Source organism: Raphanus sativus, unplaced genomic scaffold (genome assembly GCF_000801105.2).
Source record: "Raphanus sativus cultivar WK10039 unplaced genomic scaffold, ASM80110v3 Scaffold1283, whole genome shotgun sequence".
Classification (NCBI taxonomy): domain Eukaryota; kingdom Viridiplantae; phylum Streptophyta; class Magnoliopsida; order Brassicales; family Brassicaceae; genus Raphanus; species Raphanus sativus.
In genome coordinates this window covers 1-23458 of record NW_026616596.1, presented here as the reverse complement: position 1 = coordinate 23458, position 23458 = coordinate 1, and the positions used below count along the sequence as shown (strand labels likewise).

The 23458-nt window shown below is 36.1% G+C and overlaps 2 protein-coding genes, 1 long non-coding RNA gene and 1 pseudogene across 6 annotated transcripts; 3 read left to right on the top strand and 1 right to left on the bottom strand.

The window, feature by feature from the left end:
- Positions 1-8: 8 nt before the first annotated feature.
- Positions 9-2424, top strand: LOC130503985 (polyadenylate-binding protein RBP47B-like; the record flags this gene model as incomplete). Its single annotated transcript, XM_056998554.1, is given in 6 exon segments — positions 9-178; positions 728-1211; positions 1294-1361; positions 1443-1573; positions 1667-1760; positions 2116-2424. Coding segments are annotated over 6 exon segments (1061 nt in total), but the record flags the coding sequence as incomplete, so codon positions are not given.
- Positions 2425-2934: 510 nt separating this feature from the next.
- On the bottom strand, positions 2935-6446 carry LOC130503984 (CDPK-related kinase 2). Its single transcript, XM_056998553.1, has 10 exons — positions 5707-6446; positions 5002-5132; positions 4826-4867; positions 4628-4736; positions 4169-4544; positions 3985-4097; positions 3783-3890; positions 3639-3701; positions 3383-3550; positions 2935-3298 (listed from the first exon to the last, which is right to left on the bottom strand). The coding sequence occupies exons 1-10, from the start codon at positions 6229-6231 to the stop codon at positions 3155-3157; spliced, it is 1779 nt and encodes a 592-aa protein (XP_056854533.1). The 5' UTR covers positions 6232-6446; the 3' UTR covers positions 2935-3154.
- A 1710-nt stretch (positions 6447-8156) lies between these two features.
- Positions 8157-10306, top strand: LOC130503983 (uncharacterized). 4 transcript variants are annotated; one of them, XR_008941091.1, is made up of 8 exons: positions 8159-8328; positions 8494-8625; positions 8750-8790; positions 8913-9000; positions 9099-9302; positions 9537-9649; positions 9768-9821; positions 9954-10306. It is a non-coding gene; the product is annotated as an uncharacterized LOC130503983 (long non-coding RNA). The 4 variants fall into 4 exon arrangements; XR_008941089.1 differs by having other exon boundaries at positions 8161-8328; positions 9533-9649; XR_008941090.1 differs by having other exon boundaries at positions 8157-8328; positions 9099-9649; positions 9768-9860.
- A 6226-nt stretch (positions 10307-16532) lies between these two features.
- Positions 16533-23448, top strand: LOC130503986 (transcription initiation factor TFIID subunit 1-like; annotated as a pseudogene).
- The last annotated feature ends 10 nt before the right edge of the window (positions 23449-23458 follow it).

Genomic DNA, 23458 nt, shown 5'->3' with positions numbered 1-23458 from the left:
TCCTTATCACCACCATCCTCACTTCCAATACGCACCGTATCAGCAGCACCAACACCAACACAAGCCGCCGCATGAGCGTGGTGGATCTGGTGAAGACGTGAAGACTCTCTGGATCGGTGATCTTCTTCATTGGATGGACGAGACTTATCTCCATACTTGCTTTTCTCACACCGGCGAGGTATAAGAGTTTTTTTTTATGAATCTGTTCACTGATTTGATTGTTACGTGGAATTTTTGGTGAAAAATTATATTGGACATGTTCTTGAGTTTCTTGTTGTGTGTGAGTGTGTTTTTTTTTTGTGGCTAAGTTCTCGTTTTTGGATTTATCCAATGATTATTGAATTTTGCCCTAGAGACAAATAGGGTAATGGAAGACAGCATTGTCCTGAAAAGGACAGAACACATCTTCAGATTTTCGTTAGGGCAGAAAGTACTGTTGTACATTGCCACGTTTAGATAAAAAACTTTTCTTGAAAATAAAAGCATGTAAAGAGACTAATTGGGTAAGATTTGATTAATGAAGAACCAAATGCATGTAAAGTCTGTTGATTTGTTTTATGCTTATGTGTAGCTGTTTAGGATTTCTCGTTATGCGCCAGTATTATTTAAAACTTGTATTTCACTTTGGAAATGAATTTTATCAGGAAGGAAAAAAAAGACTAATTGGGTAAGATTTTCATTTTCATTTTTAGTTTTTTATTTTATTTTTATTTTAAATGATGTGCAGGTTTCTTCTGTGAAAGTGATTCGTAACAAGCTAACATGTCAGTCAGAAGGGTACGGTTTTGTTGAGTTTCTTACACGTGCTGCAGCTGAAGAGGTTCTTCAGAACTTCAGTGGTTCAATAATGCCCAACTCTGAGCAGCCCTTCCGTCTAAACTGGGCATCTTTCAGTACCGGTGAGAAGAGAGCAGTTGAGAACGGTCCGGAGCTGTCGATATTCGTTGGAGACTTGTCTCCGGACGTGACTGATGCTATGTTGCAAGAGTTGTTTGCCGAGAGATATCCATCTGTGAAAAGCGCCAAAGTTGTGATCGATTCCAACACCGGCCGGTCCAAAGGCTACGGTTTTGTCAGGTTTGGCGATGAAAGTGAGAGGTCAAGTGCTTTGACTGAGATGAACGGAGCTTTGTGTTCCAACAGGGAGATGAGAGTTGGTGTTGCGACTCCTAAAAGAGCTGTTGCTAATCATCAACAACATTCTTCACAAGGTAACATATCTTCTTGGTCTTGATCTATCCACTAGACAGAGGTTTTGAACTATAAAAAGTTTTATGTTTTTGATTGGTATAGCTGTGATACTGGCTGGTGGACATGGAGCAAATGATTCTATGGCTAATGGTGACTCAAACAACTCAACAGTGAGTTTCCATTAGTCTTTTCCCTTGCTTTCATTATTTAAGCTCTGTATTGCTCATTTTTTCTCTTATTTCTTACTGTAGATATTTGTTGGCGGTCTTGACCCTGACGTTACTGATGAAGACCTCAGACAACCTTTTATAGAGTTTGGTGAGGTTGTTTCAGTGAAGATCCCAGTAGGCAAAGGATGTGGATTTGTCCAATTTGCTAACAGGTACGGTCTTGTCAAATCAAATAAGACTTTAAGCAATGTGCTGATTATATATGTGTGATCTCAAAGCTACTTGTTGCCTTTTGGTTTTGACAGGAAGAGTGCTGATGATGCAATCCAGAGTTTGAATGGGACAGTGATTGGCAAGAACACTGTCAGACTCTCTTGGGGTAGAACCCCAAACAAGCAGGTAAAAGGTTTTTTACTTTGGAGTTGGTTGTGCATGCTATCTGCAGTCTATTTTTAGTAATTATTTTTAATTAGGTCAAACTTTGGTAATAGGTTTTTTTCTAATCCATGTTGTGTTACTAGAAACGTATATATATAAGCTAAAGTTAATAGTTGACAATAATAGGCAATAGTTGGTGAATCTATCTATCACCTTGCCTCGTTTTCTTTTTTTTTTGACTATACAAGTGGGAATATCTAATACATGACCTCCAAGCCCAACTTGTTTTGGTCACACATGTTTCATGTCTCACTCACACATGTTTGATAAATCCAATAGATCTCTCTCCAATAATCTTTAATGTGTTGTGTGGCAGTGGAGAGGAGACTCAGGGCAGCAATGGAATGGAGGATACTCACGAGGGCAAGGTTACAGCAACGGAGGATATGCTAACCACCACGACTCCAACACCTATCCTGCCGAGACTTGAAGAGAAGAGAAGAGACTCAAGTGATCATGATCCCACACAATCAATCAATGCTAAACTTGTAGTGGAAAAAAGAGAATTTTGTTAGATGGATTTGGTTTCGTTAGACTTAATGTTGTTGTTCGGAGATTCAAAGATTTTGGTTACTACTGGTTTGTCTTTAGACAAATAGTTATTATGGTTGTGCTTGTTGGATCATGTCTGCATATGCTTCCGTCTCTCTCTCTCTTCTTTCTTCAGTACTTGCAAGTTTCTTCTTCTCCTAAGAGAGTCAAAGATGGAAGAAGCTTTCATGGCTATGCTCTTGGACCGGCTTCATCTCCAAAACTGTAGACCCATGTGAGACCATACTTTGTTGGAGACCCTTTTCTCTCTTTCCTCATGGCACCCTTTTCCTCCAATACTGGTGGAAGCCATTGGGTTGCCCAAGGCTCGATGGAAGATTCTTCAGAATTTGAATGTCGGTGCTCCTCACACCATTGTGACTTGTTGTGTGTTGCTTAATCGAAGTAGAGAACCGGAGCCAGAGATATAGATGGATCCAGATGAAGCTGCTAGAGTTTTGGAGAGTGAGAGACTGTTGTGCTATTATGGGCAGAGAGCTTAAGGCAAACACTGGCAGATGGTTTGCATCAGAGACATGTGGCTGTTGCTGTTCCTGACTAGGTTCTTGGTAATGTGATGAGATTCTTAATCATGTAAGAAGTGTTTAGATCAAAAAACATTAGAGAAGAAAGTGTTCAGTTTAACGTCATCTCATTACAACTTTTCAGGCATTGTCTAATATTTTGATACTTTTTTTTCCTTTATAGGAAATTTAGATTTCTTTTTTTTTTGACAATATAAAATTGTTCTTGACATCCATGAGCTGTGTGTGGTATGTTCATCATCCTCTTTCACCTCTGCTATAACACCAAGTTACCTTCTTTCACCGTGTCTTCGCTAAAGGCTGACGAGTAGATACACCGCGCAACAATTTGACAAAACCTAAGAAGCTCAGCTTCCCATCACTGTGCCTTATCCAATCATGTAGAATGGTGTGGACTGGGATTGATGATCCAACGCCGAGCTCCTACAAATAAATACATTTGTGATGATCCCTTTTTAATTAGTACAAAAGAATGTGAAAATAATATATGTCTTTAAGTGAACTTACAGAAGCAAGTTCTTCAATGACAATAACTCGGTTTCCATTCATATCAAAAAGCTCATAAGCATGGCGAACGCTCTGCTCCCAACAATCAAGAGACTCATGCTGATGAACACTAATGGAAGCTGCACAAAACTCTTCAAAATCCATTCCTCTGTATTGTAGTCCATTTAACTGTTCCAAAGTTCCCCAACACCAAATATTTTTGTTAACCATTTACAAAGCAAAAAGACAGAGAACAAAGACAGGGGACAATCAATACCAATGCAAGAAAGTCTGGGATGCGTGACTCCTTCATCGCTTCTGTTGCATTTGTAGCGAGTGCCTGTCCAACAAACAAAATCTAAGCTTAGCTTTTGAGCTCTTTGTTCTCTCTAACCATAGACAGAAGTTAGGTGCATATTACCGTTCTGATGTTATCCAAAGTGATGAGGCCATTTTTGTTGGGTGCTAAGATTGCAAACTGTGCTTTCAGATAAAGAAGCTCATCTGTAATTAGCGTCTTGGACAGAGCCTGGGGAGAGAGAGAGAGTATAAGAGTAAAGATCAATACTAACAATGTGGAGCAAACAATTACAATCCTAAAAGGTTGCAAGAAAAAATGTTACCATCAAAGCAGCTTTACGCAAAGAAGAAGATTTCAAGTAAGCTTTGATCTGCCTGAAGATGAGAATATCAAAAGGGATATTCATCTTCTTACAACCAGAGATCCAAGGATGCACTGTTAAAAAAGAAGTATTAGTATTCATGACAATAAACCAAAGAAAGATTATTATAGAGTCGCTGACTGACTTAAAGCTTGAGAGGCAGTCATTCTTTTCCGAGGATCTTTATACAAGAGCCGCTTAACAAAATCTTTTGCTTCCGAGGACAATGAAGGCCAAGGAGGTTCATCAAAACTAGGATCAGCTTTAAGAACTGCTCTGAAGATTCCTGATTCGGTTCTTGCCCAAAAGGGACGGCTACCACATAGGAGAATGTAAGCTATTACTCCTATGCTCCATACATCTGCTTCAGTGGTGTAAGATCTGTGTAGAACTTCAGGTGCTACGTAATACGCACTGCCAACTATATCGTTTAGTCGTTCGTCTGGTCTGACAAAGTCTGATAAACCGAAGTCTATGACTTTTAACTGAGAGTTCTCCTCCATGGAAGTGTACAAGAAGTTCTGGTACATGAAAAAAAGTATTTTCAGATTTAAAGATTGGTATTAAATTGGGAGAAGTTCAAATTACTAGGAATGAGGTTGACCTCTGGTTTTAGATCTCGATGGACAACTCCTTGGAGATGACAGAAAGCTACGACGTTAAGGATCTGTATAAGCACTGCTTTTGCATCATCTTCAGAGTATTTTCCTCCCCTAAAAAATAGAATATAGAAATAGTTAGTCAGGGCAATAATGGAACATCTCAATTTAATAGCAATGATTCTATTTGTTTAGTAGCAGACCTTGCTAGTATTCTGTCAAGGAGTTCACCACCTCCACATAACCTGACATTTAGAAGGAAAAAAAAGCAAATGTTTTATTCACAGCTAAACATATTTGCACTCGAGAAAACAAGAATCTTGATATGCGTTGATATTATCTAGTTGATTCAAACATTGTAAGTAGTGTGATTTCTTACTCCATAACAATGTAGACGTTGGCATTGTCCTCGAAAGCATCATAGAATTGCACCAGATTGTTATGTCCAGACAAGGCCCGTAGGATTTTTACTTCTCTCCTCACATCCTCTATAGATATTGCAGTTGTCATCTGCCAAACCAAAAAATACTAATGAGCAACAGTCTAATAATATGAACTAAAGCTAACACTCAAATAATTTGATTGCATCAGGACCACGTTTCCCTAATGACATAAGCAGGCGCAAAAAATGTATATTGCTTCTAGTTATTGACCAATTTCAAAACATGTAGAACTTTTCACCCAAAAAAGTTACATCTGTTGACTGTTGCCATTGAAAATCTTGGCCTTTGACAAACATAGATGAAATATTAAAAATTGTATTCGTTTTACATTAATTTCTAAGCATAAAAGTCCAAACGCATTTATTTATCCAACGAAATGGCTCAAGCAAGAGGAGAGTAAGGTAATAGAGAGAAGAAATAAAACATCAAGAGAACCTATCAATGGCTTCTTCTGAATCTCTTCTGCTTGCAGCCATAAGCTATTATTAGCTTCAAACAGAGTAACATTCTAACAACAAACAAGGAGACCAACTTATACAATGAAGCATTTCTCTCTTACTATATCACCAAGCATCAAAGACTACAGCATGAAAACTTAAAAGCCAATTGGAATCATAAGCTTTAAGATTAGTAACATTGACCTTAGATTTAGGGATGACTTTAACAGCAACCTCATGATCCTTAAACTCTCCTCTCTTGAACTTAGCAGAGCAAGTATACCCAAAATGCCCTCTCCCAATCTCTTCACCCAACTCCATCCTACTCTTAAAATCCTTGGCGAATCCGAACCTCTTGTCCAGCCCCACCTCCTCTCTCTCCTCCTCCTCTTGCTGCCTCACCGCCGGTAGAGCAGCCTCCTTCTTCTCCTTCCTCCTTCGCAGAGCATCCCGTATGTGTTTCGCCGGAGAAGGAGGGTGGAAAGCACGCGCGAGCTGGCGGAGCGGAGTGCTGGTGACGCTCTTGCTCTCTTCTCCGCCTTCGTCGCGGTGGCTCTTGTTGCGGCGGTGCTTGGCGGGGCTTGGAGTGTAGAAGGGGAAGAAAGGAGAGGCCTTTACGGCGGCCGAGGTGCGGGCAGGGGTAGATTCGTCATTTTGGGGGAGGGTGTCTTTGGGTGCGTAAGGATTGGGTTTCACGGAGGTGGAAGGCTTGGAGGTACAACCTCCCATAATCTCCTTCTTCTCCGGTTACAGCCCAAAAAAAAAAAATCTAAACTTTTATTTAAAAGAAAATAAATCAAAAAGACAAGAGGAAGAAGGATTCGGACACTGGACTCTTTATGAGAATCACAGCAATGACATTGAAGGTCTGGTTTTTTTAGAGAGAGGGAAGGGAAGTGAGCTGTAGAGGAGAGAGAAGCCACATGGCAGAATCTGCGGGGTGTGTTTATAAATTTGGGGTTTTGATCTGATGCAAGAAGGTAGATGTGGATTGGTTGATATTAGTTGCTTTTTGCCACGTCTTTCTATTTTCTTTACACTTTGTTAATTCTTTTCTAAGCAATATACATATATACTTGTTTTACTTTTATGTATTTTTTTTAATCATTATCATTTGTCTGTTGCCCAAAAAAAATCATTTGTCTTTTTTTTTGGGTGGGGAACTATATAGTTTTTTTTTTTTGAAAAGGGGGAACTATATAGTTTTGTCTTTTTTTTTTGAAACTTATATAGTTTATATAGTTTTGTCTTGTGTCGTTTTGATATGTATTTGAGGAAATATCAAACCAATAAAAGTTTTTAACATAAATTGGTGACTTGTGAGAATCTCAATTTAGGAAAAAAATATATTACAGAAATGATAAGATTATAAAACGGTATTTCAATCTAGTAGTAAATACTACAAGTTAAGATGGGATTAAAATACATTTTGTAAATATGGTTTATAATTATTTAGTAAGAACAAATTAGCTAATTTATTAATCCATATTTTTTTATTAAAATATTATATTATAATTAAATTATGTGCGTACTTTCTTCGTATAAATTTTAAGTTGTTGAACTGTGTTTTTTAAGAAACAACCCCAAAAATGAAATCCTAAATTCATAAACGACAATCCCAGTCAATTTAAATTACCTTAAGTAGATGCGTTTCTGTAAGTGTAAATAAATAGTTTTATTTATTTCTTTGAGCATGGAAACAAAAAGTGGTCCATATTCTAACACACTTTTACAATTGGAGCAACTGCATGTCATCGGTGGTGGTAGTAAATTTGTAATTTTGTAGAGATTTTACTTAAAATTATTTATCAACCATGAACCATTTTGTTGAAAAATATGAACCATATAAATGCATGGAAATGCATATGTAGTTGTAGTTTACTCTATTTTCTCTAGTAGAAACTAAACGGTTAGCGAAGAAGCTAAATTGGAATCTTTTACTAATTAACGACAGTCAGCCAATTTCTCCCTCGAAATCAGGATTACGTTACATATATCAATTGATTGTTGTACGTATCTACTTGTTCTTGAGACATGATATCTGTAATCCAACAACTTCATTGTATCTGGACAGGATGGATATCAGTTTTTAATATTTTTAAAAGGTTTCAGCATCTTCAAGAAAAATAACGGGTCCATATCTCTAGACTTTATTCTCACTAGCTCTTGATTTGATGATCACTCGCAGAATATTTTACAAGGTCGTAGAAGTTACTTATTGATATTTTCATTCTCCCACTTAGTACATAGTCTTATTACTTATTGATATTTTCATTCTCCCACTTAGTACATAATCTTATTATAGACTAAGTTGGTCGTTTGATTTTTGATCATTCATTTTCATAAATTCAAAAACATTAAAATTGGGTATGATACTAATATTCGAGTCACATAACTAGTACAAGTGAAATCTAATACAATAAAGTAGAAGAATTTGCCTTCTCAGACTATCCACGACATCTTTATGAGATGGGCAAATGGTGACACCTATCGCAACCACACTGGATTGTGTGTCTCACGCATTAAACCTATTTTCGGCAATTGTGTTCTTGCGTCAACTACACGCGCGTTTGGTGGGCAATATTGATGCGATTTGTTCTCAATTTCGTGTGGGCTTTAATCATAAATTAGAAGCCCAGACAAATTAGGTTTTGTCGTCTTCTCGCCTTCCACATCCGTGAGTTCTCTGGAACTTAAACACACCATCTTCCAACAATGAAAAGAACAACTCACCGTAACGTCTCCTGTCTCCTCTGTTTCTGGGAAGCTAGGAATGCCAAGGTGGAAAGTTTATGGGGAATCGATATAGTTTTGGTAGATGAGAAGGTAAATCGGCTCTTCAAAAACGTTTGTTTCTTAAAATTATTGGTGTTTTTCTTCTAACATCATATTATTTCTCTTATAGATCCAGAAGTTACTGAATCTTTTGTAGTTTCTCTTATGTAATAGATTACTGTGTTTATAATGTCTTTTTTTTTTTAAACGATGCAGTCTACGATGATCCACATATCAATTAGCGTCCACCGCGTTGAACACTTTCCAACGCCTCCTCAGAGAGGGATGTAGTTATGAGCTGAGTTCATTTTATGTAACAAAGAGCAATCAGTACTCTCAAAGAGGAAGGTAGTTACTGTTATATCCACTCTTTGATTTGTGTCTCTCAATTTCTGTTCTGGTATTTTTCCTATCTTTCTTAGCACTCATTCGGCATTAAGTTCTGGATGAATTTCTAATGTTTTCTTTACAGCCAAATAATCATGGCAAGCTCACGCCCGGCACTTACGAGGGGTACTATGTTTCTTGGTGCTTGCTTATATTGGTTCTTTTTATTCATGATCAATTGTGGGTTTCAACTTTCAAATATAGATGAGTGTTGCCTAAAGTTTTTGTTTTGCACTTCTGTTGTGCAGATTAGTTAAACGGACTTAGCTGGAGCTATTAGTGCTACCCTCCTTCAGTCAATAGGTGGGTACATGTCGGTGAACATGTTTATTAAAGGTGTGTACGCATATATGACTTTGATATCTTTGGGATCGGTACGTCTGCTAGAAATTACTGACCTTCTCTTTTTTTTTTAATCTCTATTTGCTTTTCAGCTTATGATCGAGAGATTAAAGCCGGTGTATGTCTAAGGTTTACCAAGCGCAGGGGTTTGGAGTATTGCTAAACTCGAGTGGAACATGCATAGTACATGGTGGTTTCACCTTGAAGTATTTGCTCTTATCTCTCAGTTTCCTTAGCCAGTTAGTACAAATGACTATAATCATGGTCATTGACATGTGTAGTGAAGCTAAGCCAACGTAAGTGTGATCAATAAAAGTCGGATCTTTTTTTCTCCGTCTCTTGGTTATCATTTCTGTCATTAACTGGTTGATTTTACTGCTGATCACATCTGTTTTAGGCTCTAGATGTATTGCCAGTGTGTTTACAATCTCTTACGTACACTTTTTCCATGTATTACTCTCATTCGTTAAGTCACTATTATTTGGACTGCATAGTTTTTATTGATGCCGTACTCTTATCAACGCAGACAGACCACCAGCAATGGCTTCCAAAGATATTTGCATTGACACTTTGTGTCCGCTATAGTGTATAACCACAGCGATATTTCTGGAGGGGTTTCCTTGGTCCAAGATCCGAATCAAAGGTATTTGCTTTACTTTCTTCTTTTCTTTTGTTTGCTTTTGGTTTTCCTCAGACTGTTGTGGTTCGTTTGCTGATACTTCATTTTCAAACCTTTTGCTTTATGGTTTTCTGGGATTTAGATCGGAGGCAATGAATTGTATGAATGACATGAGTTGCCACAATTCTTAGCTCAGGTAATTTACTGTTACTATCCCTTTTTCGAACCCTTGCAGGTTTGTCCCTCTTTTGAACCCTCGACTTGAAGTTATCATAGATATATTTTGGTGAGGATTCTTATTTTTGTTTACATGTTTGTATTGATATAGTCGGAGGATCTAATTTGAAGATGTATCAATCCTGCTAGATGAGCTCAGCCTGTTGAATAATCGGGGTAGCTACACTGATATTTAGTGGAGTAAATATTATCTTATTCCTTTTTTATTTGCTTTGACCAACATGATGAACCAAAAGCAAAGTTTAGTGGAGAGGGCAGCTCTAGAAGCCAAACATCAGAACTCGAAAGTCGCATCACCTTTTGTATACCAAGTATGAAAATAGTGTTTGATTCTGTGATCATATGAAGTCCCAACTAAGAAAAGTTTTACTCCCTCTGTATCATTATAAATGAGTTTAAAGATTTTTTCACAAGAATTAAGAAAACACAAAATTTTATGTGGTTTGTCTTGTTTGTATAAAAATAGCATTAAACAATACTATCTCAACTAATTAAAAAAGATACACTATTTTGTAATTGGCTAGAGATTTCAAATGACAATTAATTGTATCTAGATTAGTGTGAACTTCACTTATTCTGAAACAAAATAAAAATCATAAAACCTCACTTATATTGATATAGAGAGAGTATTAGTTACACTTTTCTCTTTTACTTCTTACTTATATATCAATAATGTTGTGTGTTCTATTATTTCATATCCTACATGCTTATAATAAAAAGCTCAATTTCAACATAGCTATCAGCTAAAGAGTTAATTTACAATATAAATAATAGTATTTAACACCAAAATACATAATAAATTGAAGTAACTTAATAGCTCATTATTATTGCATCAGAAAATATCAAATGTAACATCCATTTAACTAACACACTTATAGAGAAAATTCCATAAAAATACCCGAACTAAATTTTGTTGGATAATAATGGAGATTTAGAAAAAGGTAGATAAACCATGGAAAAATTATTTTTCCAAAAAATAAATGAATTTAAATGATAAAAATAAATTTCATTTTTATTTCAGAAAACAAACTAAATACAATATTTAAAACTTAGAAACTTTATTACAAAATTTAATATTTTACACTATTTAGTTATTTTTATTTCTCAAACACCAAAAAAACTTAGAATTTTCTGATTTTATTTTGTAAATTTTAGAGATTTTTAAAAATTTTATTTGAAACTTATTAGTATTTTTATTAAAATAAATAAAGTTCGGGTATTAAAGTGGGCACAATTTTAAAAGTTTGAATATTAAAATGAGCAAAATACTTAGTTGGAGTATTAAACTGGGTAGTGAAAATGTTTGGGTATTAAAAAGCTTAACAAAATTTAGTTCGGGTATTTTTATGGAATTTTCCCCAAGTTATATTATATCTTCAACAACAAGTTCCACCATGTAAACATTATTAACCTCCAAACCATAGCGAAGATACAAAGTAACAAAGGGTATCAGAGAATTCACAAAAAAATTATAACTGAGACGAAAGCACATGCAGCTGTGAAGGAAACTCTTCAGACTCCACCATCTATTTCAAAAACTTCAACCTACGATATTTTGCAGCGGAGCCATTCATGATGATATATTGTTTACATTCATTTAAAAAATCATTGTTTAGACTTTAGATAATGACAATTTAGAGGTTCACTATATCGAAGGGTTAAATCGATATTTCTACCACCAAAAATCTTCAAAGGATTCAACCATCTTTGACAATGATCAGCAGATGGAAAAAATGACAACAATACTATCTTTATGGTATATTAATGTTCTACAGAGACAATTTCAAAAAGGGGAAAGAATATCTTGAATAAGCTATCCCGAGAAAATAATCAATTCAGGTCGGAGCAATGTTGGACTATAATTAAGAATTTACTTAGTGGATTTAAAATCATTTTGAAAATAACTCACTCAACCAATATATCCACAATGGAAGCCCCTAATAGATTTCCACATCCAAGACATGGACAAATCATGCGAGGATTATTACTACTTTACGAGGATGAAAGTATTTGTTATCTTCGTTCAAACAAGATAATCACAAAAGCCACGTATTTACATGTTTTTTTTGGAACATCAACTTTACTTTATGTTTGAAATTCAACTATATTTACTTTGATTCAACTATCATCAATTTATACTTTTTTTTAATCGATCAGTGAAACCACTTATGATATCCCTCTTTAACCTAAGCAATTTCAAAACAAAGTAACACACTACTATTATAAACACTATCAAATGAATCAAATAACAATTATGAACTCACTAGAGAATAAAATGTACGAACCTGGCGCGTAGCGCCGGAATACCACTAGTTTTATATAAAAGAGCTAAATTTTAAGAATGATACACTACAGTCCCAACTTATCTCACAAAAACAAATCAAAACATACAAAAGAAAGTTTTTTCTCAAAAAAACATACAAAGGAGATTTTCCCAAGTGAGAGAATGAACAAAAAGTAATAATGTATAAAGAGAAAACCCTCTAAAACTTAGTCATGCCTCAGTAGTTCATACACTACATAGTGGTGTCTAGGCCTAGGCATTTCGGATATTGTTCGGTTGGGGTATTTCGGATATTGGATAGTTTGGGTAGGTGGCATAAGAATCCATTTACTACTTGATTATTTTTGATTCGGTTTTTTTCGGATAATTTCAGGTATTTCAGTTCGGATAGTAAAACTAATCACCGAAAAATATCCAGAAAAATTGGTTCTCATTTGGTTCCGGTTACGGTTCAGTTATTTCGGATAATTTAGGTTAAATATCAGATATTTTGGATAAAAATATCCGAATAGTTTCAGATACTTTCGGGTAGTTCCGATACCTTATAAATATATCCGGATAATTCGGATACTTACGGGTAATACAAATATTTTTAAATACTTTTAACAGTTTTTTAAATTACAATATATAAGTTATGTTATATATCTATATAATTAATATGTTTATATACTCGGGTATCCGTTCGGTTTTTGGTTCGATTCTGATTCAGTTATTTTGGATATATATATTTAGGAATCATTCCGATATTTAAAAGTTCCGGTTCGGTTTCGATTTTGAGTATTTCCGTTCAGTTATTCGGTGCCAGTTTTTTTGCCAGGCCTAGTCATGTCCTTGTTTCTGTGAACACATATCTTACAAAACTAAGTCGCGTTTATTGTTTGGTTAATTATGTAGTTTTAGAACTCGAGATTGGTAGGTGAGAGTAAGGTTGAAGGTTTGCCAGTTGCCACGTCCCATGGTGAAGCCTCTGGTTCCATCAAGCATTCTTGGTCCCTTTGTTGCTGTCTTTGGAAAAAAAAATTAGTGTAAGCTCAGGCTCGGTGACATTGGACCGAGACTGAGTCCAAGAACGATCCTGAAGTTACGTCCTCCTCCTCCTACTGCATAGCTTCCTCTCCTTTTCCCCGGAGTCCTCCAAAATTGTTGTCATCACCTTAACGTGCACGCCAAGAAATGGTGTTTCCTTACAGTTTTGTGGAGATTAAGCTGCTGCTGCTCGGTTAAATGGAGACGTGGGGAGTCTTCTTTAGATTCATAACGAGTTTCATCGTCAACGAGGATGCCATCAAAGTTTCTTCTGTTCTTGAAGACTGATTTGGGCTGTAAAAGGCAATATACCTCAGATTAACATCAGAGTGTTAAGGGTAATTTTCTAAATTACATTTTACTTATTAAAACCTAAAACCTATCGGTCCGCTTTTCCATGACAAGCAAGAGATGAGTAGTTTCAAGCTAAGCGTGGGAGATTTTCTTGACAAGCTAGACTCCGTTGCATCCAATCATGTGAAGATCTCTATGTTAGAAGATGTTCTGCAGAGGCTTGATCAAGAGAAGAAAGAAGCTGAAAAGATGAATCAAGAAACATCTCCCGAGAGAGAAAGTGCAATTGTTCTGCTTTAAATAGACACACATATAAATGCAAAAACAAAACTGAGAGATTGTGATATCACGAACCAGTTTGGGCTGCTTAACATAACCTTTATGGTATTTGTCCTTGTGGACAGTAGTGCACTAGACGATGATAGCACCGTAAAGAAGTTTGTCATTCATAGCGCTTTCCAAAACACTAAGTATCTCGGCGAAAAACAGAAGATAACAAAGATATTGCGATTACTAGAATTTCCTTTTACTTTATTCATGTTTTTCTACTATAAACTTCTACTTTGTTTCTTCTTAATCACATTCATACTATCCTCTATACTAAAACACGTTTTATGTTTTAGGAAACTATACCAGAATAAAACAACAAATAAAAAACAAATTCTTGTGAAAAGTATGTGCAGTCTTAGCTAATGTATTAGTAGTCTTGTTTTACGCTTGAGGATAACCAATCTTGAAACATTTACTTAAGAATAGCTAACTCTTTCAGTTTCGTTGAAAAACATTATAAGCGTCAAACATATAAGAATTTGATATACATTTATTTTTATTTTTTTGAATTATAATCTGATATACATTTAATGAATGGTAAAACCAATTTTCTGTAAGTTTTCATGTTCCCAATGAAATCTCATCATCAATGATCCAATATATAGTTCAAGAAATGATAAGCCGAGACATTTTGTTGGAAGAAGCAATTTGGTGCAGATAATGAACCTAGAAGAGTAATACAACTAAAAAAAGAAGTAAATCAAGTAATGCCATGCATATAAAAGAAGCAGCAGGGTGATAACTGATTGTTGAGATTGCATCTATGTTATGTGCATTTTAGGCGGTGATGGAACATGGTGGCAAGTCTTTCTTAATGTAATAAGGAGAATATTTTGCTTTCAAAAATGTTAAGGCCCATTCTAATTCAAATATACTCCCTTTATTTTTATATCTAAGTAGTTTTAGTTAAAAATGTTAACAATAAGAAAATTGTTACTAAAAAAACATCATTTAATACACAAATCTAGCCATTAATAAAAATATCTATATTATTAAAAGAGAAGTACCCATATAAATTGCCCCTAAGTTTTCAAAGTTATTTACACTACTATGCCACTGAGAATTAAATTAAACTACCTAATTTAATGCTTGTCTTTTTTAGTTGAGTTAATGTGTTGTCCTAATATAAATTAAGTTACCTATTTTAATGTTTGTCTTTTTTAGTTAAGTTAATGTGTTGTCCTAATATAAAATTTAACTTTCCTTCAATATTAAATCAATTTCGAAATTATTTATAGTTTTATTAATGTTGTCTTTTCAGTTTAATAAATACATTTACTAATTCTAAATTTACCACATTTAATGATAATAAAAATCGCATATGGTATGGTAGAAAAATTATTGTGCCGTCACTATCTTTTAGTATTCGAACCAAACCAATTTTTATGTTAAGTTTAAGTTTTTGGCATACATTATTCAAATTTATTTGTTATATATATTTTTACTTTTATATTTTAAGAATTTTAATTTTTTAAAAAGATTTAAATGATTTATCCGAACCAGAACATGAACCGAAATTATAAATACTCGAATGAGGCTAAAACCTTTCATCCCAAAAACCTAAAACCCAAAGAGACCTGAATCAAACCCAAATGAATATCTGAACGCCCATCCTTACTACAAGATATAGAAACTGAATCACCTTATTTATTTTCAAAAAATTATTTTCTATTGACTTTCTCATCAATCTACAATAATTATGAAAACTAATTGTCAAAATCCAATCTGAAAATTATTGAACACGTAAGCCCATTTACAATAAATTAGCAGTTAGATCAAATATATATTATATTACATTTAATTTTCTTACAAATTTTAATCTTAATTTTTATATGTTGCAAATTTGTTAAAAATCTAACAATTAATTTTTTCTTACAAATTTTATAACTAATGTATCATGTTTAATAGCATATTAACCATATTTTATACTTTTATATTTATCATTCAAAAACTTTGTTTGCTATATATTTACACATACATCTAATCATATAAATGTTAGATTTGTTTAGGTGATCTCCAGTGTCGGTGATACATTTTACGTTAAACGCAAAAAATATAAAATTACTTAATTTAATATGATTACATTTACAAATATAACATTTAGTACACAAACAAATTAAAATTTAAAATTAAATACCCAGTGAGTTTATTTTTTAACAAATTTATATTAATAAAAATTCCAAATATTTGGATTTAAAAGCATTATGACCCACACTTATACTATTTTAATTAGGACAATTTAATTTATATTAGAATATTTTATTAAAATTTAATTTTTTGTTATAACTGCAAAGAATAGTTTTGGATCTAAATTTATGATCAATTATTATAAATACATCATTTAATACAAACAAAAAACTAAAAACAGAAAATAAATACCCGTGCGGTCGCACGGGTCAAGATCTAGTATGGATTATAGGATTAGTTACACAATATATAATAAATGTAAAAATTGTTTTGGGTTATGCAAACATCTTATATTATGAAACAAAACTTTTTTGATAAAACTACTTACATACAAAAAGAGAGGGAGTATCAAACTTGGAGATAAACAGCTTCTTCCTCAGGTTGGTTAATTTGTTTTATAGTGTGCGGTCTGGTTTGGTCAGAACCGGTTTATAACATTTATTTTGGAAGAGAATTAGACCCGAAACTACTAAATATTTTTCCGGGTCGGGTTATAATCCTTTATAAATAAACGCCTCATACAATCTATCGAGCCCGCTAATTTGAGACCCCTTGGCGATTTCTTTTCCGATTCGAGCGTTGCTGCCTCGGAGCTTCTCTCCGCCACCGTGCGCCGTCTCTTCCGATCGTTCGATTGGACTAGTTCTCCTTCTCCGGTTCAAAAGGTTTTGTATACTCTCAATCTCAATTAGGGTTCCAAGGTCTTCATTGAGGCTTGGAAGCGAACTTTCAAGGGGGATTCGAGAGTTTTAATATGGCTGAACACAAAGAGGGTAATTTATCGTTGCAATTAGGACTGTTTTCTTTTTCAGATTCTGAATTTCTCACTTTGAGTGATCTTGGACATATATTAGGGTATAGTTTCATCCTATATAGTAGCCAAGGTATTGTTTGTTGAACCACTTTTGGTTTGCAGAGGACGATGAAGAGTATGGGGACAGAAGCAGGGGACTTGAATTTATCTTTGGAAACGTTGATCACTCTGGTGATTTGGATGCTGATTACCTTAATGAGGACGCCAAAGAACATCTTTCTGCATTGGCTTCGTCTCTGCCAGACATAATGGTGTGACATTCTAACTCTTTTGTACTCTCTTAAGTTAAGACCAGAGTGATGTGTGACTCTTAATAGTGTTTCTAAACTCAAAACAGTTGATGGCAAGTTCAGACTATAAAACAAGTGATCCAGCTGAGCAAGGTGATGTTGTTTGCTTGTCTCTTCTGCAGTTTTTTTTTTATTTTTTTTCCTTTTCTGTTAGTTACCCTCAGTTTTCAACCTTCCAATGAAACGTTCCCACCATCCTGGTCTTGCATTCTCTTATTCTGTCCTTGGTCATAGTGTATAGTGTCTTGGCTAATTTGTATACATCAAATTTAACAAGGTTGGGTGTGGGGGGTTTTAAGTCTGCAACAAGCGCTGCTTTCTACGTTACCAAAGCCTAGTTATCTGTTGACTAACTGTGGTTGTGCATCATGCAGATTATTACAAAGAAAAAGCTACGGATGCTGTTGATTATGGGGATATTGATGAGGAGTATGACGGGCCTGAAGTTCAAGTAGTTACTGAGGAAGATCATCTACTGCCAAAAAGAGAGTATTTTTCGTCTGCAGCTGCCTCGGGTAGTTTATATTCCAAAGCTTCTGTGTTTGATGATGACGATTATGATGAGGAAGAAGAACAAGAGGTGGAAAACATTCCATTTGAAGAATCTTTTGATTCTGAAGATAGTGAATCAGGTTTGCTATTGAAATTGCTGTTTGTGAACAAAATGATTAGCAGATTGAATTCTTTACTTTTGGTCTGTCATTTTATTTCTTAGATGTCTCGGGACCTACTGATTGTGAGACATGAAAAAAATATTGATTTGCAGTTGTCTTAAAGGAGGACAAGGGTTTGGAGTATGAAGAGGAGGCTAACATCTTGGGAAATGAGGAACGGATGGACACAAATGAGAAAAGTGCAACATCACTATCTACTCTGTATGTTGAAGATGGTATGGTCGTCTTACAATTCTCTGAGATATTTGCTATTCATAAGCCACCACAGAAACGGACCAAGAGAGAAAATAGATATATCACTTATCGAGGTACGTGATCTGGAACGGTCTTCTTATGTTTGTTTCTTCTCTAATCCTATTGAGTTCTTTTGTTCTGTCCATGGGTTGCTTAAAATCTGCAACAACAATAAATTTTCTGTAGATTCAGTACTTCCTGTTAAACTTTGAAGGCCATTAGGTGTTGAAAGCATGCGAACTTATGTTGTTCGTTCTCTTTATAGCAAGAATATACTAGATTTATGTATTTGGTGCCTCAAAATGATGTGCTACGTCCTTTTTATTTATGTTTATAATTCATCTCTTCATGTTGGTACTCTTACATCATAGCCTTCTTTGGTACAGACAGATACAAATCTATGGAGCTTGTTGAAGATGATGAGGAGTTACTTCTTAAGAGCCATGGTAGGATCGACACTCGTCTGAAACAAGCTGCTGATCTGATTCAGCTGGATGTTCCGTTACCAACAAGAGGGGATTTACAGCTTGCAAAAGCTGGCACATTCGGAAGCATCATACCAGAATCGAGAGAATTTACCAAGCTAGGACGAGATTCATACACAATGAGTGAACTGTTGAAGCAGGAATTAGAAGACGATAGATCATCTCTGTGCCAGCCACAGTCATCAATGGAAGTTTTTCCTCTTGACCAATATGAATGGGAAAATCGAATTATTTGGGAAAGTTCTCCTGGAGTTAGTGGTAATTCTTTTGAAAGCGTCGAATCTGAAATTGAGTCAGAAGGCCTGCTTATTCAAGGATCAAATTCAGAGACTGAACAAGAAAGCTTAAACGTGGTGAATTCTATAGAGCAAGCTCAAGCTGAAAATAATAAACCTGTATCTTTTTATGTCAGTCCCTTGGAGCCTCTTGGTTCACACACTACTAGTGAGTCCACTAACAAAAGTAGACGTCATCCGCAACTCCTTAGGTTAGAATCTCAGTGGGATGAGGATCATCCTAGTGAAAATGACGATGCTGGAGGGAAGAGTTCAAAACAGCTTAAAAGTGACGCTCTTGGACGCTTTAGCAGACTTCGATTGCAAGAGAGGGATATGGGGGACGACGCATGGTTAGATAGCATAATATGGGAGTCAGATAAAGAGGTGAGCAGGTCTAAACTAATATTTGACCTTCAAGATGAGCAAATGGTCTTTGAAATCCCGGACAACAGGGAAAGCAAAGATCTTCAACTTCATGCTGGATCTATGATTCTATCCCGCTCTTCAAAGCCCAAGGATGAAAGATTTCAGGAAGGCTGTGGATCAAATTATGGGTGTCAATTCAATATTTCTAATGACAAGTTCTATATGAATGGGAAAAGCTGTCAGCAACTGCAGGCAAATGCTAATCAATTCGGCGTACACAGTTTGAGAGTTCTTCATTCAGCGTCAGCGATTAAATTGCAGACAATGAAGAACAAATTGAGCAAGTAAGTGGGTCACTAGTATTTACATTGTTTTCTATCTGCACACTTCAGATTGCTATCACACTGGATATAGTTCTTTTGACATCCATCTTTGGTGGTATCTGTTATAATGTTTTGTGTTAACTCTTTTGCAGTAAAGACATAGCAAATTTTCACCGGCCCAAAGCTTTGTGGTATCCACATGACAATGAGCTAGCAATCAAACAGCAAGAAAAGTTACCCACCCAAGGATCCATGCAAATTGTAGTTAAGAGTCTGGGGGGTAAAGGAAGCAAGATTCACGTTGGCATAGAGGAGTCTGTCTCTTATTTAAAAGCCAAGGCTTCGAGGAAGCTAGGTTGGTTATTTTTCCTTTCACTTTCTGTCTAGACACGGATTCTATTTGGAGAACTTGAAGTACTATTGATTTCACTGAAATTGTTTTACAGATTTTAAGGAAACTGAAGCAGTAAAGATTTTCTATATGGGAAAGGAACTTGAGGATGAAAAGTCTCTTGCTGAACAAAATGTTCATCCAAATTCTTTGGTCCATATTTTACGCACCAAGGTACATCTGTTGCCATGGGCCCAAAAGCTTCCTGGCGAACATAAATCTTTGAGACCTCCTGGGGCATTCAAGAAGAAATCAGACCTATCTACTAAAGATGGCCATGTTTTCTTAATGGAGTAAGACAAATTCTTACACAAGACTTACCTGTCAAACTTGGAACTTTTGTTTCTTTTTCTTAACCTGCATGCTACTTTGTGGCTATTTTGTTCTATGTTCATTTAGTCACCATTACTTTTCATTAATCTGTGTTAGGTATTGTGAAGAGAGGCCCTTGATGCTGAGCAATGCAGGAATGGGTGCCAATTTGTGCACGTATTATCAGAAGTCGTTCCCAGAGGATCAACATGGGAACTTGCTGCGCGATAAAAATGGCACTCTAGGGAATGTGATGAATCTAGAACCTGGGGAGAAATCTCCTTTCCTTGGGGAAATTCAGGGTGGCTGCAGTCAGTCATCTATTGAAACAAACATGTACAAAGCGCCTATTTTTCCTCATAAGTTGCAATCAACGGATTATCTGTTGGTCCGTTCTCCTAAAGGAAAGCTCTGTCTAAGACGTATTGACAAGATATGCGCTGTTGGACAACAGGTTTGCCTTTTGGATTGTTTCTCTCTTTATTTTGCCGTGACTTTTAACTCTCATAAAGTCGGCGTGCTGAGATTATATCTTCTCAGGAACCTCGAATGGAAGTAATGTCTCCTGCATCAAAGAATCTGCAGACTTTTTTGGTGAACAAGATGTTGGTCTATGTGGACCGAGAATTTAAGCATCGCCACCGTATTCCTGCAGACGAGGTGTCTTTCTTATTTTCGAACTTATCGGATGCAGTGGTCAAGAAGAACATGAGAATTCATGGTATTGTTCTAGAGGTAATTGTCAGATTCTCACTTGCGCATAAGCGGCATGGCACTCTTTCTCTCTTTTTTTTTTTGGCGTCATCACTTCTGTATTATGTTATCACACTGACCTCTTACATGGACTAAAAATGCAGAGGGATAAAAATGGCCAAATTTTCTGGTACAATAAACATAGGTTTGACAAGTTTCCACATGAGATTGAGTTGAAAAATCTTGTGGCGCCAGAGGATGTAAGTCTAGCTTGCGAGTTCGTTTCATGTTAGTGAGCTTTGAGAGCTATTTCTAGAAATATATATTTAAAGATGCACTCTATGTTTTGTTGGCGTAGGTGTGTTCTTATGAGAGTATGCTAGCTGGGCTGTACCGGCTCAAACATTTAGGGATCTCCCAGTTTACATTGCCTGCCAGCATATCAACTGCATTAGCTCAGCTCCCAGATGAAGCCATTTCTCTTGCCGCTGCTTCACATATTGAGAGGGAGTTGCAGATTACTCCATGGAATCTGAGCAGTAACTTTGTTGCTTGTACAACTCAGGTGAGTGTCATTTTCTGTATTTAGAAGTTCTATATGCAGTGAATTCTTATCTTTATATTGTATCCATAATCCATTGAAGGCATGGTCATTCATCTATTCTCATTACTCGAGCGATACATTACTAGTACTTTGCAATAAGGACTATAATCTATTTCAGCTATATCATCTCTAGTTTTGATTTGCATTCTCTAGTTACTTGCCCGGTTGGATTCTCATTTATCTGATTTTCTATTTTGGGTTTGAGTAGGACAGAGCAAATATAGAACGTTTGGAAATTACTGGAGTTGGCGATCCCTCTGGACGAGGTCTAGGATTCAGCTACGTCCGAGCTGCGCCAAAAGTACCAGCTGCAGCTGGACGTATGAAGAAAAAGGAAGCAGCGTGTTGCGGAGCCCCAACTGTAACTGGTACAGATGCTGATCTTCGCAGATTAAGCAGGGAAGCAGCTCGAGAGGTTCGTTTCTTTATTATACATCTTGTTGCCCGTTTCTTCTAGACGTAAATCTCATCTAACGTTTGATATGGTTGCCTGGATCTCTTTATAGGTTCTTCTCAAGTTCAATGTTCCTGATGAGAAAATGGCCAAGCAAAATCGATGGCACCTGATAGCTATGATACGCAAGCTATCGAGTGAGCAGGCTGCATCTGGTTTACTTAAGGTTGACCCTACGACAATAGGTAAGTACGCCCGTGGCCAGAGAATGTCTTTCCTACAGTTACAACCGCAGGCCCGGGAAAAGTGTCAGGAGATTTGGGATAGGCAACTTCTGTCCCTTTCATCTTGTGATGACGATGAGTCTGAGAGTGAAAATGACATGGACTCCTTTGTCGGAGATCTGGAAAATCTACTTGATGCTGAGGAGTGGGAAGAATCTAATATGTCTAAGAATGACAAGTTGGATGGAGTCAACGGACCCAAAATGAGACGGCGGCCATATCAAGTTGTGACAGACGAAGAAGTTGAAGATGAAGCTGCTGAATATGCCGAGTTACGCAGATTGCTGATGAAAGGTACGTGCTTTCAACTAAATCATTCGCCCCAATTCAGTTTAAGACTTTGTCCGTAATGAATCACTGACCGGTGGTGCTTATCTAGATGAGGAAAAAAAGAACATGAATACTGAATTTGTCAGAAAGGACAGTGTCATTGGCAAGAAACATATGGCCACCCAACTTGATGCATCTTTCTTAGTAACTGAGAGCACGGTTAAACACACAACAAATGTCAGTGTAAGTTTGAAAATTCCACAACCCTTTGACATATTTTTTTTTTTGCCTACTGTGTAAACTTATCAGGTCTTGCGTTAGACATAATCTAGTTTAACAATCCTGGTACTTTTATGGTCATTCTTGAGTGATGTCTTTTTTTCTGTCTAAACCAGGTATACAAGGAAAGAAAACCAGTGAGAGAGAGAATTTCTTCTGTGGAGCCTGTGGTCAGGTATAATTACTTGTTTGACTAGATTATGAACATTGAATCAAAGAAAAAACAACGCTTGACTATTATTATGTTCATGGCCAGCCTGGACACATGAAAACCAATAAACACTGCCCAAAATACAGAGCAACTACAGAATCACATCCGGAAGGTATATACGTGAAGAAGTCTGCTGGAACACCGAGTTCTTCAGATATATCAGGCCAGGTCAAGGTGAACCTATTAAAAACAAGAAGACTGCGCCAAAAAGTCCAACAAAGGTTTCTGTAGATGAAGCTCCGAAGGGAGATAATTCAACTTCCAAAACCGGAGGTCTTACTCTGAGGTTTAAATGTGGTTATACCCGCTGAGGGATGTTAGATAAACCCGGTTCTGAAACTCCAGGACGTTCTATGGAAGAACCTGAAGAATCAAAGGTCGAAGCTAACAGACCTTTGCATTCATTGATGCCTGCATTTATCAGAGAGAGCGAGGTCTCACAAGCCTTCTGTTTCTGGACAATCATTTTCTAATACAGAGAGAAATCAGGCTGCAACAAGCAGGCCTACTATGTCAATCACGCAGCCATCATTACGCATGGATAAAGAACACGTGATACAGCGGCCGAAAGAA